We start from the raw sequence: 15818 nt of genomic DNA, 5'->3' as shown, positions 1-15818 counted from the left end.
CCACCATAACCAAACTCCCCACCTTTACATCTGTTGCACAGACACTTATTCTGATTCCCGCCATTCCTGCCAACTGCTTGACCCCTTCAGATAGGGAGATTGCTCTCCTGGAAATAAAAATCTTCTATCAAGTCTATTATGTCTGTTAAAAATTCATAAAAATCCATTCAACTTCTCAACTAACCACTCCCTGAGATGATCCACCTACATGATACCCAATACTGCATGGATATAGGGGGGAAAGATCCTGTGGCCCTAAGGAACTGAAAACAAATGTGTAAAACTTGTTTTTAGGTGTGCTGTGTCTGCATAAAAACCACAAATATTTAAGAGTAAGTTGCAGTTGAATATGTTTGTTTTCAGATTATGCAACTACTTCATCTTATGGAATAGTTGCCTCAAAATAGTATAATCAACAATATGGAGATTTTTCAAGAACAAATCATCATGATTAGTGATTGGTGATAATACCATTTAAAAAGAATAAGTAGAATGGAAAGCATTAAGATCAAACAATGCAGCATATTTTTCAATTTGGCTGATGCTAGTACTATATACATGGAGCTATTTTATCAAATTTCATGTTATATTCCTATGGGTATATCAGTCAAAAATTGTTGATAACTGTTTTTATCATAGCTTATTGTTATAATCTATCATAATTTAATTATAGATTTATAGAAGAATATAAAATTGAAATATTTTCCATGCATTGAAAAACTTTGCCCAGACTTTAAATACTAACTCCAAACTTTTATATACGTGTTTTTGAATGATTGAATTGGTCATCTGATACTTAATGTCTTTTCTAAGATTATAATTTGTGGGGGGAAAATTAAATGGTATGCCTTTTTTACAGGCCACATTTAAGGGATGGATGGACATCATGTATGCAGCTGTTGATTCACGAAATGTAAGTTGTTTAGAGGGAAGATTGATTTGATCCAATGACTATTTCCACAGTGTTGTAATTTACTAATAAATAAAACAATGGGCCAATTTATAGAAAACATCCATATTACCAAAATAAAATACTCTACCTTGCATTATTTCTTCCAAAATTTGACTTGAGTATTTTTCTCTACTCACTGTAAATCTTCTAGCACAACTTTTCTGGTATCTAGCATGGCACCTGCCACTTAAAAATTGTTGATTTTGCAAAATGAAGCGTTTTATTTTTGGCTCTGATAATTTTTGCCATTTGTGTGTTACAAGCCCTCAACATGCACTTTCTTCATCTGTCACAGATTTCTTCCATCTTTTTATCTTCCCTTTAATAGTAAGAATCCGACTAATGACAGAAAAACAAACAGAAAGCAAACAAAAACTTTACAGTGTTTCTCTCTGAGGAGTGAGATTTTGTGATAGAAGGAAGGGACCTTCACAGTCTGCCTTACACACCTCAGCACTTTCGAAAATTTTGTACAATTTTCACTAATATTTAACAATGGGGGAGGAAATCACATTTTGGTAAAAAGGAGATTGGATTCGGGTAATTTGTCAGAGCATAGTAATTAAATTTAAATTGTTGTTTTCCTAGCACCAATAACTGGGTGGTAACTGAGAAAAAATTCCTGAGTTGTTGTTGTTGTTGTTGTTGTTTTTACTTTGTTAAATAGAGAGAGAGCATGAAAACTAAAAGCCCTGCACTGTATCTCTTGTGAGTACTATCAGGAATCCCAGTTATATGCTTTTTTGAGCAATAATAATAACTTTCTACATATTACTAATCACTCTGCAAAGGGCTTTATTATATCCCACTTAACCTTAAATAACAGTGTTATTGTGTAGTTGATATTAACTGCATTTCACTACTGAAGCAAAGAGGATCAATGTGTTAAGTGGTAGTACCCATTTTTGAACTCACCACAAGCAATGGGCTCATAACCACTTTCTTCTGTTTTTACAGGTTTCCTACCTGTCTTGATGAATTCATTTAGAATTCTTCCTACTTTCCTTAGCAACAACCTGATATGCAACTTTCTTTCAGTATCCTCCTTAGTAACTTAGTGGACAGTATCTGTTATGTGACTCCCCAGTGTTCAAGCACTTTACAAATGATGAAATACAAGTAGACACTAAAAATTACAAAAAGTAATGCTTGCTCTTACTCTCAGTAATTATCAGAGAAGTGCAAATTTAAACCAAAATGTGATATTAACTATACATTTGCCTCTTTGGCAATATTAAAAAGCATGACAATACTAAGTATTGTCAAGGATAAAAAGCAATAAGAACTCTTATGCAATGCTGACAGGAAAATATGGATAAATATTTCTTTTAAAAAGTTGGGCATTATCACATTATTCAATAAAATTCATGATATTCTTTTACCCTACAATTTCATTTTTAACAATATATCCTATAAAAACTTGTGCACATGCATAGCAGAATCTAATGTACAAGAATGAATGTAACTTTTTGAACTAGTAAAATACTGGAAACAACTCAAAAGTTGTAGAAATGGACAAATAATTGAATGTTTCAGTTGAATACATTTTACACTTACATATTATGCACTTTTCTGTATGTATTGTATTTAATTTAAAATGTTTAAAAATATTTTATATCACTGTTCACTATACATACACATAAATGAAATAAAAATCTCATCAAAGAGTAGGTACTTTTACAATATTTGTAATATTTTCCATTTTACTGTTTCATTAGAAAAAAATATCATGTTGGCAATTACTCTCTAAATCGATTTTATGACACAATGGGTCATTACCTGTATCCATTATCTCCTGTGACTGGTTAACTGAGTTGGTTAGAACAATATCCTGTGAGACCTAAGCTATACATAACGGCCAAAGCTCACACCGTCACTCTTTTTTTTTTTTTTTTGACCAAAAGTGTGCTGGACAGGACAGGACAGGGCATCATTGTTGTAGAAACTGTGCCTAAAGCCTCCTGAGTAAGATGAATCTGTGGATTCGTTTTCAGAAAGGCATGATCCTACAGATGTACCCATATCCACACCTACAATGAGAATTCTAGCCTATGAAAAAAATGTATAATAGAAATCAAACATTTATACTCAATTATGATGGGTCAGGCATTGTTTCTTTAAGCATTTCTCATATATCAATATATTTAACCTTTTCAACAACCCTATGAGGTTAAGGTTCTCTTATTTCCGTTTTACAGATGAAAAAACTGAATCAGAGAGAATACATCTTAAAGATTTTAACACAAAATAGTGTAACTCAAACATCTCTTTGGCAAGAAGGGGAAATCTTCACTTTCATGCCAGATTGGGAGACTGCCTATAAGGGAAAGTGCATTCATAATGTGGAGATTTATGGGGTGAAATTAATTCGTTATCTAGACTTTTCTATGAGTTGTTTCACTTAGTCAGTGAACTGTCTTGCAGTACTCTAAAGTGAGCATGTTAGATTTGATGTCTCATAAACTCTGTCTAATGCTTGATCTTTTTTTCATTCCCAGCAATTGAGACATGCTTTGAGAATTGAAAATTATCTGATGTCCTCTTTATAAAACAAGTAGTAGTTCTAATAGTTATCATTCTTTAATATTTTATAGGTAGAATTACAACCCAAGTATGAAGACAATCTGTACATGTACCTTTATTTTGTCATCTTTATTATTTTTGGTTCATTCTTTACCCTGAATCTTTTCATTGGTGTCATCATAGATAACTTCAACCAACAGAAAAAGAAGATAAGTATACTAAAACTTTATCTTTATTCTAAAATGTGAACTAAGCACCTCACACTGGTTCTTTTGTTTCCAAAATGTAATCAGCAAAAAAAGGGAATATAAAATTCTGAATTATTTTGAGAATTCTGATTTATTTAATCTATTATACATTTTTAAGCAATTGCTAGTTCAGATAGCATGTATGGATATTTTAGTATAGAAATATGATTTATTAATACAGAATAATTTATGGATTGAATATATCCATCTATTTCTGTAAATACAGATATTGACAATATTAGAATAGCACATGGAAGCCAATTTCCACACAAATACTGAGGTGGATTTTATAGTTAGAAAAGAACATAATTTTAACAAGTTTTGCTTTTATTTTTTTACTTTGGAGGTCAAGACATTTTTATGACAGAAGAGCAGAAGAAATACTACAATGCAATGAAAAAACTGGGTTCAAAGAAACCACAAAAACCCATACCTCGACCTGCTGTAAGAATAACCTGTTTTCAATTCCCAGAAAGATCTATGTTATTTATCATTTGCACAGTCCAAATGGCCAGATACTAGTATTTTTATGAATCTACAAAACAGAATTTTTATCTTAGCCTAAGTATATGTGTCACATATATATAATATGCACAAAATATGTATTAAAGGTATTATATATAAACATATAAAATATATGTAAATAAAAAATTTCAGACTTATATGTCAATAGTATTACATAGGATTGATGTCATTGAGGAGCTTCTAATAATGTAGAGAAGAAAACATACCCATATATAGACTGTATGGAAATATTGAATGTTCACAGAGTGCAGTGGGAACCAGTTGGAATAATCGGTACATCTCAGATATGCCCCATTTTCTATCCAGCTCTGCTGACTAAGTGGAATCTTTAATGAAACAAGTCACAGGTTTTTGTTTTTTTTTTTTCTGGTTTAAAAATATTTCCTATTATCCCCTAACATTTTGCTTCTAAATCTGATAACCTTATTCTCTTCATGAAGTTTTATGGCTATTTCAGTTGTATATTTGACAATAGCTGCTTGGTTGCTGCAGGGAATTGTTGGCAGGAAGAGTAGAACCCTTTAGGAGAAGGGCAGTGCACATGTGAAGGCCCTGAGGTAGAAAGGCCAGTGAGGCTGAAGTACAGAGAGTGGGGACTCATTGGGATGTGTTGAGAATGAAGACGTTAGGATGGGCCAGGTTTTTCTCAGCTTTGTAGACCATGTTCAAAAGTTGTCTTTATTCTTAGAGCAATGGGAAACCATTGAAGGGGACCTGGTCATTTTCAGTTTTGTAAAAATCACTCAACCAGTATTGATAGGGGCGATGTGTATGCTTTGTAGACTGGTGTTGGAGCTGTTTCAGAGATGAGAGGTAGTCTGAACCAGAGTGGCGTGGAGATGAATTAAAGTGTATGGGTTTGTGAGCTGTTACTGGAGTGAAGTTAAAGTTTGTCTCTTAATTGAATATGGGAAACAAAGAAGGAACCAACAAAGAAAACTTATGAGTTTCTGCCATACACACACTGGATGACTAGTGTCATGCAGGGTATGAAGAAGGGACATGCATGGAGAAAAAAATTGGAGATGCTAGGTTGCAGAATCTGGCAATCAAAAGGAGACAGGGGAAGAATGAATATTTAGAAGTAGCAAAATTAAGTTTCTTAAGATTAAGAGAGGTCAGGTGTGAAGCAAAGTTGGAGTTCTGGAGAAGAATGTGAAGAGAAGGAATTATAGAATAAAGTCACATAGGATGTGGCTCAAGAATAGAATGGTCTAGGTTAGATTTAGAAGTAAGAGGGACTGAATCCTCTAATGAAGATGGAGTAATATATAAAAGGATATGTATGAAAAGTCAAGATAATATGAAATGCAAAAGGAAGTAGAAGAGTTTCTTTACACTGATTTTGATGCTCTCAAAAGAGAATAGAGAGAAAAGGATATAATATATCTGAGAAGTTTGAAACTATCCTGGAGTAAGGGAGGGATAAAGGATTCCTCCTCATCATCAAGGGCCAAGATTAAATGAGAGAACATAAATATCTTTGGTGAACAAGGCTGCTAGGGTTTTATAGCTTCCTCCAGTATATACTACATCCTGGGATTTAAATTGGATGATAGCACTTAGTGACTGGGGATTGGAGTTACATACACATCAAAGTGACCCACTGGAAAACTACATGGGCAGAAAATATAAAAAGCTTTTTATTGATAAAAGCTTCTGATTTTAGGGTCGCCTGGGTGGCTCAGTGGTTGAGCATCTGCCTTTTGCTCAGGTCATGGTCCCAGGGTCCTGGGATGGAGTCCTAGATCAGGCTCCCCACGGGCTCCCTCTGCCTGTCTCTGCCTCTCTCTGTGTGTGTGTGTGTGTCTCTCATGAATAAATAAATAAAATATATTTTTTAAAAGCTTCTAATTTTAAGCAATTTTGAAACTACTACACTCTAGGTGCTATATCTATGGGAAAAAATGACACTTCTCTGTCCTTGAAGAGCCTCCAAATGACTAGGAGAAAAAAACTAAAATCAAATAAATAAGAGCAAACCATTTGCAATATGGTGTCATCAATTTTATGACAAATATAAGCATAAAGTTTTCTGAGGACACAGAGTGCTTAAAACTTAAAATTGAATTCAAAGTCACCAGAGAAGGAGTGACTAAACACACTGTTTTAGTACAAGGAGACAAGATAAGATGATATAGTAGAATCTGCAAACTTTATTAAGAGGGATAGGAAATATCAGAAGGGTGGGAAAAGAAGAAATATAACCAAACTTGGAAAGGTAAGCCACAGTAAATAAGAACTAAGGAAGAAGGGTTTGGAACTGGAATTAGACACATTTATCAAGTTGAAGAGGGCTCTGAAAGGACAGACTCAGCTGAAGCAATAGAAGTCCAGTTCAGCAAGCCAGATACCTACTCGGAGAAAAGAGAAAAATAAAATAAACAAGTGGTGTTTGATGTCCAAGAATTTCCCATAGGAAGTAACGGATGTCTCTCAACCGGCAGAGATCAGAACATTAGTACAGAGAATCCAGATGGATAAACATGTCAGGATCTGGGAAAGCAGGCTATGAAGTGTATTGGTAACAGATCATAGTAAGACAGTAGAGAACAGTCTAGTGGAAGTTAAGTCAAGCCTTGAGCCCTAGAAAGCCTGAAATACCAAGCAGGTATAAGCAAAACGATATAAAACAGGGTCCAAATGAGCAGAACTGGTAAGGTGAGGACTTAATTTCATAAATGATGCATTAAACCTATTAATGCTTGGAAATAAGGTCCAAACTGAATAGGGCAAAGGTTGAAAGTCTGATTGTGGACTGTAACTTTTTTTAAAGATTATTATATTCTTAGAGAAGAGCTACCCCATATAATTTCACCCAGTACTTCCTTATTTCAAAATCTGGCATCACCATAGATCAGTAATCCAAGCTAGGAAATTAACCTTTGGTACAAGAGCATTTAAATAAAATACAGGGCCAAATTGGATTTCATCAGGTGTTCCACATATGTCCTTTTCCTTGAACTACATTTTTTTAAAAACATCTTCCCAGATTAAACTTAAGGTGCTCTGCTTTTGGGGAAAGACTATAAAAGCAGAAACCGAAAAAAAATAAACATGAGAGAAAAAGCTGGAGAAGTATTTATTAGTTCTTCGAAGTTTACTTTGATACCCACCTCCAATTCATGGGATAACAAAGATTTGTGATAGTGGCAAATATTGGCTGACTGTCCATCATACATGTGCTGATATTATTGGCACTGGGAACACAATAAGTGGTTCTTAAAGCCAGGTTATAAAATCTGATATCGTGAACAGTTTATACATAATTCATTTTTTAAAAGTTGCATATGCCAGTATGCAAAATGTTCTTCCAAGTATTAAAATAAACGTGTGTTTTTATAAAAGCTACATTTTCATATTGCTATGTTATAACCAGATAAGTCAAATTTTATTTTTTAATGTTTCTAAGTAAATTTTACATATTCTTTGTTCCAGAATAAATTCCAAGGAATGGTCTTTGATTTTGTAACCAAACAAGTCTTTGATATCAGTATCATGATCCTCATCTGCCTCAACATGGTCACCATGATGGTGGAAACTGATGACCAGAGTCAGGAGATGACAAACATTCTGTACTGGATTAATCTGGTGTTTATTGTTCTGTTCACTGGAGAATGTGTGCTGAAATTAATCTCCCTTCGTTATTACTATTTTACCATTGGATGGAATATTTTTGATTTTGTGGTGGTCATTCTCTCTATCGTAGGTAAGAAGAGGTGCTTTTACTCAGTTAAGGAAGATAGTAAAACTTTGTTTAAAACTTGGCCAGTGTTTCTTACTAACCTTTCTCTTTCATCCCAAATTGTCAGATAAAAGTCTAATAGTCCATTCTTCAGTTTGTCATTTTTCTTGTTGCATGCTGTGCAAGAAATGCTGTGTAAAAAAGAATTTATACTTTTCAGCTTTCATTTATCATCTTGTCTCATTTCAGAAGACAGTAACTGCAGTTTGGCATAATACTCTTACACTTACACTCCTGTGGTGTAGACAAGTACTGCTTTGAATCAATAATTCACACACACATATACATAAAAATTATTAGAAGTAATCAAATAGTCCATAAGTAAGCTACTGATAGTTGGAATAGTTTATATGTGTGTTTACATATATTCACACACATGTAAGCTTCATCTTACCTTTGGATTCAGATGGTTTGTAATGTTCTTTTTCCAAGAGTAGACATTTTGTTCAAAGAACTAAAATAGACCCATTATCATTAATACATATTAAGTGGTTAGATGTAGGTGCCGGCAATAAATATAAGAGATTTAAGACAAAGGTCTGCCTATTTGAGAAAAGAGAACATACACAGAGGGAAAAATAGTATTCCACTATTTATACTCGTTCTCTGGTGGACTAGAACACTAAGACCATAAGCCTTTCTGTCTGAGCCTCACAACAGTGCTATGAGGTGGCCATAAACTGATTAAGAGGTGAGACTCGGGAGTCACACAGACATTTCCTATTTTCATTACTTACCAGTTCTGTGACCTATGCCAAGTTACCTCTCCCATCCTTAGCTTTCCAGGGAATATTTCTGTAAAGTGTTACTGCAAGAATTAAATGAGATTATGTACGTAGATGCAGTTAGCAGCATGCCTACAACAAAGAAAAGGCTTAGTAAGTGCTAAGTTTAACAAAAACAACGACAAATGTAGTTACTATCACCATTTTGGGATGTGAAAAAAAGAGAGAGGATTCAGTCCCAAGTATGTCTGTCTCCAAAGCCTGGATTCTCTCCTGTCCATCAGTCTTGCCACCTTCCAAATAAAATGGATCACAACCATCTCAGGATAAGAATTCTTATATTCTGATCCAAAATCACAAACCTTGTCCATTTGTTCTTATGCCAATACTAGATCTAGTATTTTGGAACTACAAATCCACTCCTTTGCTTGGCTGCCATATACTTTGTGACATCTTTAGGCCTTCAGTGGTTGAGTCTTTCTTTCAACGGATGGTTGTCTTGAACTAGGAGAAATGACCATTAAAATCTTCAGTTAGTGTAGCGAGGTTAATGTTATAACACCAAACATACCAGTTTCATTTTACTAAACGAATACTGCAGACTGTGTGTGTGTGTGTGTGTGTACTTAATTCTTATGTACATAGTTTGTAAAACTAATTACCATCTAATCCATGCAAATTTTCATTCACTGCTATTACATATAACACTATTTTTGTTTTTGTTTCTTGCTTTTCCATAGGCATGTTTCTGGCTGAGCTGATAGAAAAATACTTTGTGTCCCCCACCCTGTTCCGAGTGATCCGGCTCGCCAGGATCGGTCGAATCTTGCGTCTGATCAAAGGGGCGAAGGGGATCCGCACACTGCTCTTTGCTCTGATGATGTCCCTCCCTGCCTTGTTTAACATCGGCCTCCTGCTCTTCCTGGTCATGTTCATCTACGCCATCTTTGGAATGTCCAACTTTGCCTATGTCAAGAGGGAAGTTGGAATTGATGACATGTTCAACTTTGAGACCTTTGGCAACAGCATGATCTGCTTGTTCCAAATTACCACCTCGGCTGGCTGGGACGGATTGCTAGCACCTATTCTTAATAGTGGACCTCCAGACTGTGATCCTGAAAAAGATCACCCTGGAAGCTCAGTTAAGGGAGACTGTGGGAACCCATCTGTGGGGATTTTCTTTTTTGTCAGTTACATCATCATCTCCTTTCTGGTTGTGGTGAACATGTACATCGCTGTCATCCTGGAGAACTTCAGTGTTGCCACTGAGGAGAGTGCAGAGCCCCTGAGCGAGGATGACTTTGAGATGTTCTATGAAGTCTGGGAGAAGTTTGATCCTGATGCCACCCAGTTTATAGAGTTCTCCAAGCTCTCTGATTTTGCAGCTGCCCTGGATCCTCCTCTTCTCATAGCGAAACCAAACAAAGTCCAGCTCATTGCCATGGACCTGCCCATGGTCAGTGGGGACCGGATCCACTGCCTCGACATTTTATTTGCCTTTACAAAGCGTGTTTTGGGTGAGAGTGGAGAGATGGATGCCCTTAGAATACAGATGGAGGAGCGATTCATGGCATCGAACCCCTCCAAAGTCTCCTATGAACCCATCACAACCACTCTGAAACGCAAACAAGAGGAGGTGTCTGCTATCGTTATCCAGAGGGCTTATAGACGCTACCTCTTGAAGCAGAAAGTTAAAAAGGTTTCATGTATCTATAAGAAAGACAAAGGCAAAGAAGGGGATGGAACACCTATCAAAGAAGATATCCTCATTGACAAACTGAATGAGAATTCGACGCCAGAGAAAACCGATGTGACACCTTCCACCACTTCTCCACCTTCGTATGATAGTGTGACCAAACCAGAAAAAGAAAAATTTGAAAAAGACAAATCAGAAAAGGAAGACAAAGGGAAAGATATCAGGGAAAGTAAAAAGTAAAAAGGGACAAAGAATATTCCATTTTGTGATCAATTGTTTACAGCCTGTGATGGTGATGGATTGGTGTCAACAGGACTCCCACAGGAGGTCTATGCCAAACTGCTTTTACAAATGTATACTTAAGGTCAGTGCCTATAACAAGACAGAGACCTCTGGTCAGCCAACTGGGACCCTATAAACCAGAAAAACAGCATTGACAGGAGGTTTCTGTGTTCACAACCAGCTGACACTGCTGAAGAGCAGAGATGTAATGGCTACTCAGACTATAGGAACCACTTTAAAGGGGGGAGGGAAGTTAAATTTTTATGTAAATTCAACACGTGACACTTGATGATAGTAATTGTCACCACTGTTTATGATTTAACTGCCACACCTGCCACATTTTTACAAAATGTATGCTGTGAATTTATCACCTTTTTTTTTTTTTTAATTCACAGGTTGTTTACTATTATATGTGACTATTTTTGTAAATGGGTTTATGTTTGGGGAGAGGGATTAAAGGTAGGGGATTCTACATTTCTCTATTGTATAACTGGATATATTTTAAATGAAGGCATGCTGCACTTCTCATTCACACGTGAAAAAAAATCACATCACAAAAGGAAAGAGTTTACTTCTTGTTTCAGGATGTTTTTAGATTTTTGAGGTGCTTAAATAGCTATTCATGTTTTTAAGGTATCTCATCCAGAAAAATTTTAATGTGCCTGTAAATGTTCCATGGAATTCACAAGCGTTGAAGACTTGTTTTATTTTTACATGATCCATTATATGTACATGTACATATGTATATATGTATATGTGCGTGTATATACATATATATGTATACACACAGAAAGACACACACACACACCATCACATAGTCACTCGAGTCCTGGCAGCATGACTATACCATTTTTGATAAGTGTCCTTTGGCATAAACTAAAAATATCCTATCGATCCTTTTAAGAACCTGAATTGACCAAAAAGCACCCCCCACCACTTTATAAAGTTGATTCTGCTTTTTTCCTGCAGTATTGTTTAGCCATCTTCTGCTCTTGGTAAGGTTGACATAGTATATGTCAATTTAAACAATAAAAGTCTGCTTTGTAAATAGTAATTTTACCCAGTGGTGCATGTTTGAGCAAACAAAAATGATGACTTAAGCACAGTATTTATTGCATCAAATATGTACCACAGTAAGTATAGTTTGCAAGCTTTCAACAGGTAATATGATGTAATTGGTTCCATTATAGTTTGAAGCTGTCACTGCTGCATGTTTATCTTGCCTATGCTGCTGTACCTTATTCCTTCCACTGTTCAGAAGTCGAATATGGGAAGCCATATGTCAGTGGTAAAGTGAAGCAAATTGTTCGACCAAGACCTCATTCTTCGTGTCATTAAGCAATAGGTTGCAGCAAACAATGAAGAGCTTCTTGCTTTTTATTCTTCCAATCTTAACTGAACACTCTGTGGTAAAAAGCCCGACTGTACGAACATGTTGCAAGCTGCTTAAAACTGTTGAAACTATATGGTTAGAGTTTTCTAAGAAAATATAAATACTGTAAAAAGTTCATTTTATTTTATTTTTCAGCCTTTTGTACATAAAATGAGAAATTAAAAAGTATCTTCAGGTTGATGTCACAGTCACTATTGTTAGTTTCTGTTCCTAGCACTTTTAAATTACAGCACTTCACAAAATAAGAAACAAAGACTAAGATGCAGTGTAGGTTTCTGCTTTTTTATTAGTACTGTAACCTTTGCACACATCTCAATGTGAAAACAAATCTCAGACTGAGTCCAGCGTTTATTTGCTTTCAAATAGTAATGCCTTATCATCGAGAGAGGCTTAAGGAAAGATCAGTTGATATTCTTGGCATTGCTTGGATCAGATGTTTCCACCTAGTCTTTTGATTCAGTAAATCGTCAGTCTTTTCCAGTGTTTGTTTACCCAGATAGATCTTACTCTTACTGACCCGTACGGCATTAGAACTGTATCAGTTATGATAGGGGACCCAAGTGGTTGTGTTTTTTTTTTTCTCTCTCACAAAGCCAGGTAGTGAAATTATATTACCAGTTACAGCAAAACATTTTGTTTTTCTTTCACAAGCAACATTAAATGTAGATTCTTTATACTAAAGCTATTGACTTGTAGTGTGTTGGTGAAATGCATGCAGGAAAATGCTATTACCATAAAGAACGGTAAGCCACATTACAATCAAGCCAAAAGAATAAAGGTTTTGCTTTTGTTTTGTATTTATTGTTCTGTCTTTGTTTCTATCTTTGAATTGCCACTTAAAGGTAAATTTCTATCATGTAAAAATGATCTATCAAATATAAATGTAAAGAATACACATTAAATATAATAATTCATCTTTAAATTTTTTCATGGAATGGAAATCAATCAAGAAGAGTGTATTGGATATCTAGTTTTAATATTGGCCAAAAATCTAGATATGGTATTGGGTAGAGTACTGGAAAGTTACAAAAATTAATAAAAAAATTGACTAACATTTTAAGTTGTGCATCCTTTCTCCTTCTCGTCTACCTACTGTTTTGTTCTTCTTTTCGCTTCAGTTTCTTCCCTATGTATCTTTGATCTACTTTTCTATATACTTTTCCATTCCTTCCTTGGGCTCTTGTTTTTCATTCAAGATAATTTTCTTGTTTCTTTTCTGTTCACCCAATCTCTTGTTAATTACGTTCTGTAGACAATGGCTCTGTGCACTTAAACTCCTAATAATTTGCTATCACTATAAAAAAATCCATAGAGTATCACTATATTCATTCCTACAATTTCTTTGGCAAAAATTCTAAGTGAGCTTAGATTTCAGCTCTTCGTACCACATTAACAAAATTCCCAAATGAGAAAGATCTGGTTTTTCTACTTAATTATGAGTAGTTTGTGAAATGTTTCTCAATTCTGATTGCATTTTAGAATTACCTGAGAAGCTTTATTAAAAATGCCAGTGCATGGACCAAGACCAGACCAATTGAACTCATCTCTCTTAGAGACTTAAGCATATAATTTCTTTTTAAAGGCTTACCGTTGATGCTGATTCATACTAAGGGTTGAAAGTCATTGCATTAGGGTCTCTTCACCCAATGGGAAAAAATATTCTACAGAGAAGAGAGAATGACCCTTTCCCGTTTCAGAGTTTCATTATATAATGCATCGCATATAAAGTAAGGCTTCCAATATGATATTCCACATAAAACACACATTCAAGTTGTCATGATCAAGTCACAAATCTAAACCGGAGAGGCTTCCATTCTCTACTTCTCTGTTCTGGGGCATCTCTCATAATCACATGTTCTCCCGAGTTCTGTATAATACAGATCAATTTACAAAGAGCAGTGGGGAGAGATTATGAGGGGGGATGAAAAGGCAAAGGGGAAGGAAAGCGAGGGAAGAACAACTGGAGGAAGTAGAGGAAGCAAGGGGAGTATAAAAATGGAATGTTTTATAAACCATCCTCTGAAAAAAGGTCTTGCTGTTAATATCTACAGCAAGAGTGAAGGGAGGGGGGAGGAAAAGGCATAAGAAAAGAAATTTTGCTTAGTTGTCAATATGTTAGATATGTTTCTCCTCTCTTCTTTTCTTTTTAAGAAAAAATACCTATGAGAAAGGTGAAGAGGACATCATGCAAGTAAATGTTACAATGATTGCATCGATAATGGTTTTATTTTTCGTGTCATCTGAACTAAATAAATATTTAAGTGTCTACTACACATTAACTTTTTGATAGGCTCTGAGACATCAAAGATGAAATTAGCTGTCTAAAAGAAGGTTATAGCCAGAGGTGAAGAACCTTGTATGTCATGCTAAACAGCCTGAGATTTATTCTGTTGGCAATGAGGAATGATTGATTGCTCCTAAGCAGTAGAATGGCAGTGAAATTAGATACATCTGTCCCTACTTAATTTAATAGTAAGAGGACTACACTGATTTTTTTTTTTTTTTTTTGCTGGTATTTCACAGAGACCTTGTTTCCCCATCTCTTTATTTTTAAAGATGTCTGTGTTCTTATCTTTTGGTATATATTTTTAAAAAGAATATACATAGATAGAAAGACCAATCTAAATTTTCTGTTAATAGCCTATGCTAATCTACTTGTATTTATTTTATACAGAGATATATTTGATTTTATTTTTATTATCTATTCTGTGCTTTTTATTTGTCAAGTTTTTCTCTTTTCTTCCTTCCTTTTTTTGTCCTCTTTCAAATTAATTTTGTCATGTTTTTTCTACTCTTCCACATCTGTACTGGTTCAGAAGCTACACATCTTCCTCCTTCTTCCCTTCCTTTTCTCTTTTTTTCAATAAGTGATTGCTTTTAAATTTTAACATACATACTTAATTAGTGAAATAAAATCAGCAGTTGTACTCTTATCTGGAACAATGAAGTTCCTAGATTTGACACATATTACTGCCCACTTTTATGTGATTTTTGTCTAATATTACTTAATTCATTGGATGTCAGACAGAGTAGAATTTAAAAATAGTATTCTTGTGCATTTGTATAGTCAGTGCTTAGACCTACTCACGTGTTAATTAATCTAAAATATGTTTCTTCTGTCTACTTCTTCATTTTGTGTTCTATTTCCTTTTCTTTTTAAAAAAGATTTATTTATTTAAGAGGGGGTGGGGCACAGGAAGAGAGAGAGAGTTGAAAGCAGACTCCAGCCTGAGTGCAGAGGCCAATGTGGGGCTTAGTCTCACCACCCTGAGATCAGAACTGAGCCGAAACCAAGAGTAGGTCGCTTAACGGACTGCAGCACCCAAGCGCTCCCTATTTCCTTCTTGAAATATATGAGGAATTCTATTAGGAAAGTCTGTGGTTAGCAAACTGACTCTACTCCTCTCTTTCTGAAGATGGCTTTATTTCAACCATATTTTTAAAAAAAGATTTATTTATTTTAGAGAGTGAAGAGAGACGGGGGGGGAGGGGCAGAGGGAGAGAATCCCAAGCAGATTCCCCACTGAGTGCGAGCCTGATGATCATGACCCTGAGACCATGATCTGAGCCAAAATCTGAGTCTAACGTTAATTTACTGAACCATCCAGGTGCCTGCAGCTGTATTTTTAACGGAATACTTTAGATTATAATTATTCTGGTGTTTTTCAATTTTTTTGAGACTAGTTATGAAATTGCTTTTATTAATCAGCCTCAGAATGTATGCTAATG

General features: G+C 35.2%; 1 protein-coding gene across 2 annotated transcripts in view; it reads left to right on the top strand.

The window, feature by feature from the left end:
- The window catches only part of SCN2A (sodium voltage-gated channel alpha subunit 2), a 134902-nt gene extending 121759 nt beyond the window's left edge, over positions 1 to 13143 (top strand). For both annotated transcript variants that reach the window (XM_072811491.1, XM_072811492.1), the window contains exons 23-27: positions 860 to 913; positions 3547 to 3684; positions 4063 to 4167; positions 7687 to 7957; positions 9459 to 13143. In XM_072811491.1, the coding sequence (XP_072667592.1) occupies positions 860 to 913; positions 3547 to 3684; positions 4063 to 4167; positions 7687 to 7957; positions 9459 to 10654 (1764 nt within the window). In that variant the 3' untranslated portion in view covers positions 10655 to 13143. The remainder of the gene's footprint in view (positions 1 to 859; positions 914 to 3546; positions 3685 to 4062; positions 4168 to 7686; positions 7958 to 9458) is intronic.
- Positions 13144 to 15818: the final 2675 nt, after the last annotated feature.

This window comes from Canis lupus, chromosome 34 (assembly GCF_048164855.1).
Source record: "Canis lupus baileyi chromosome 34, mCanLup2.hap1, whole genome shotgun sequence".
NCBI classification, from domain to species: Eukaryota; Metazoa; Chordata; class Mammalia; order Carnivora; family Canidae; genus Canis; species Canis lupus.
Note: the sequence above shows the minus strand (reverse complement) of the source record. Positions and strands in the feature narration are given on the sequence as shown.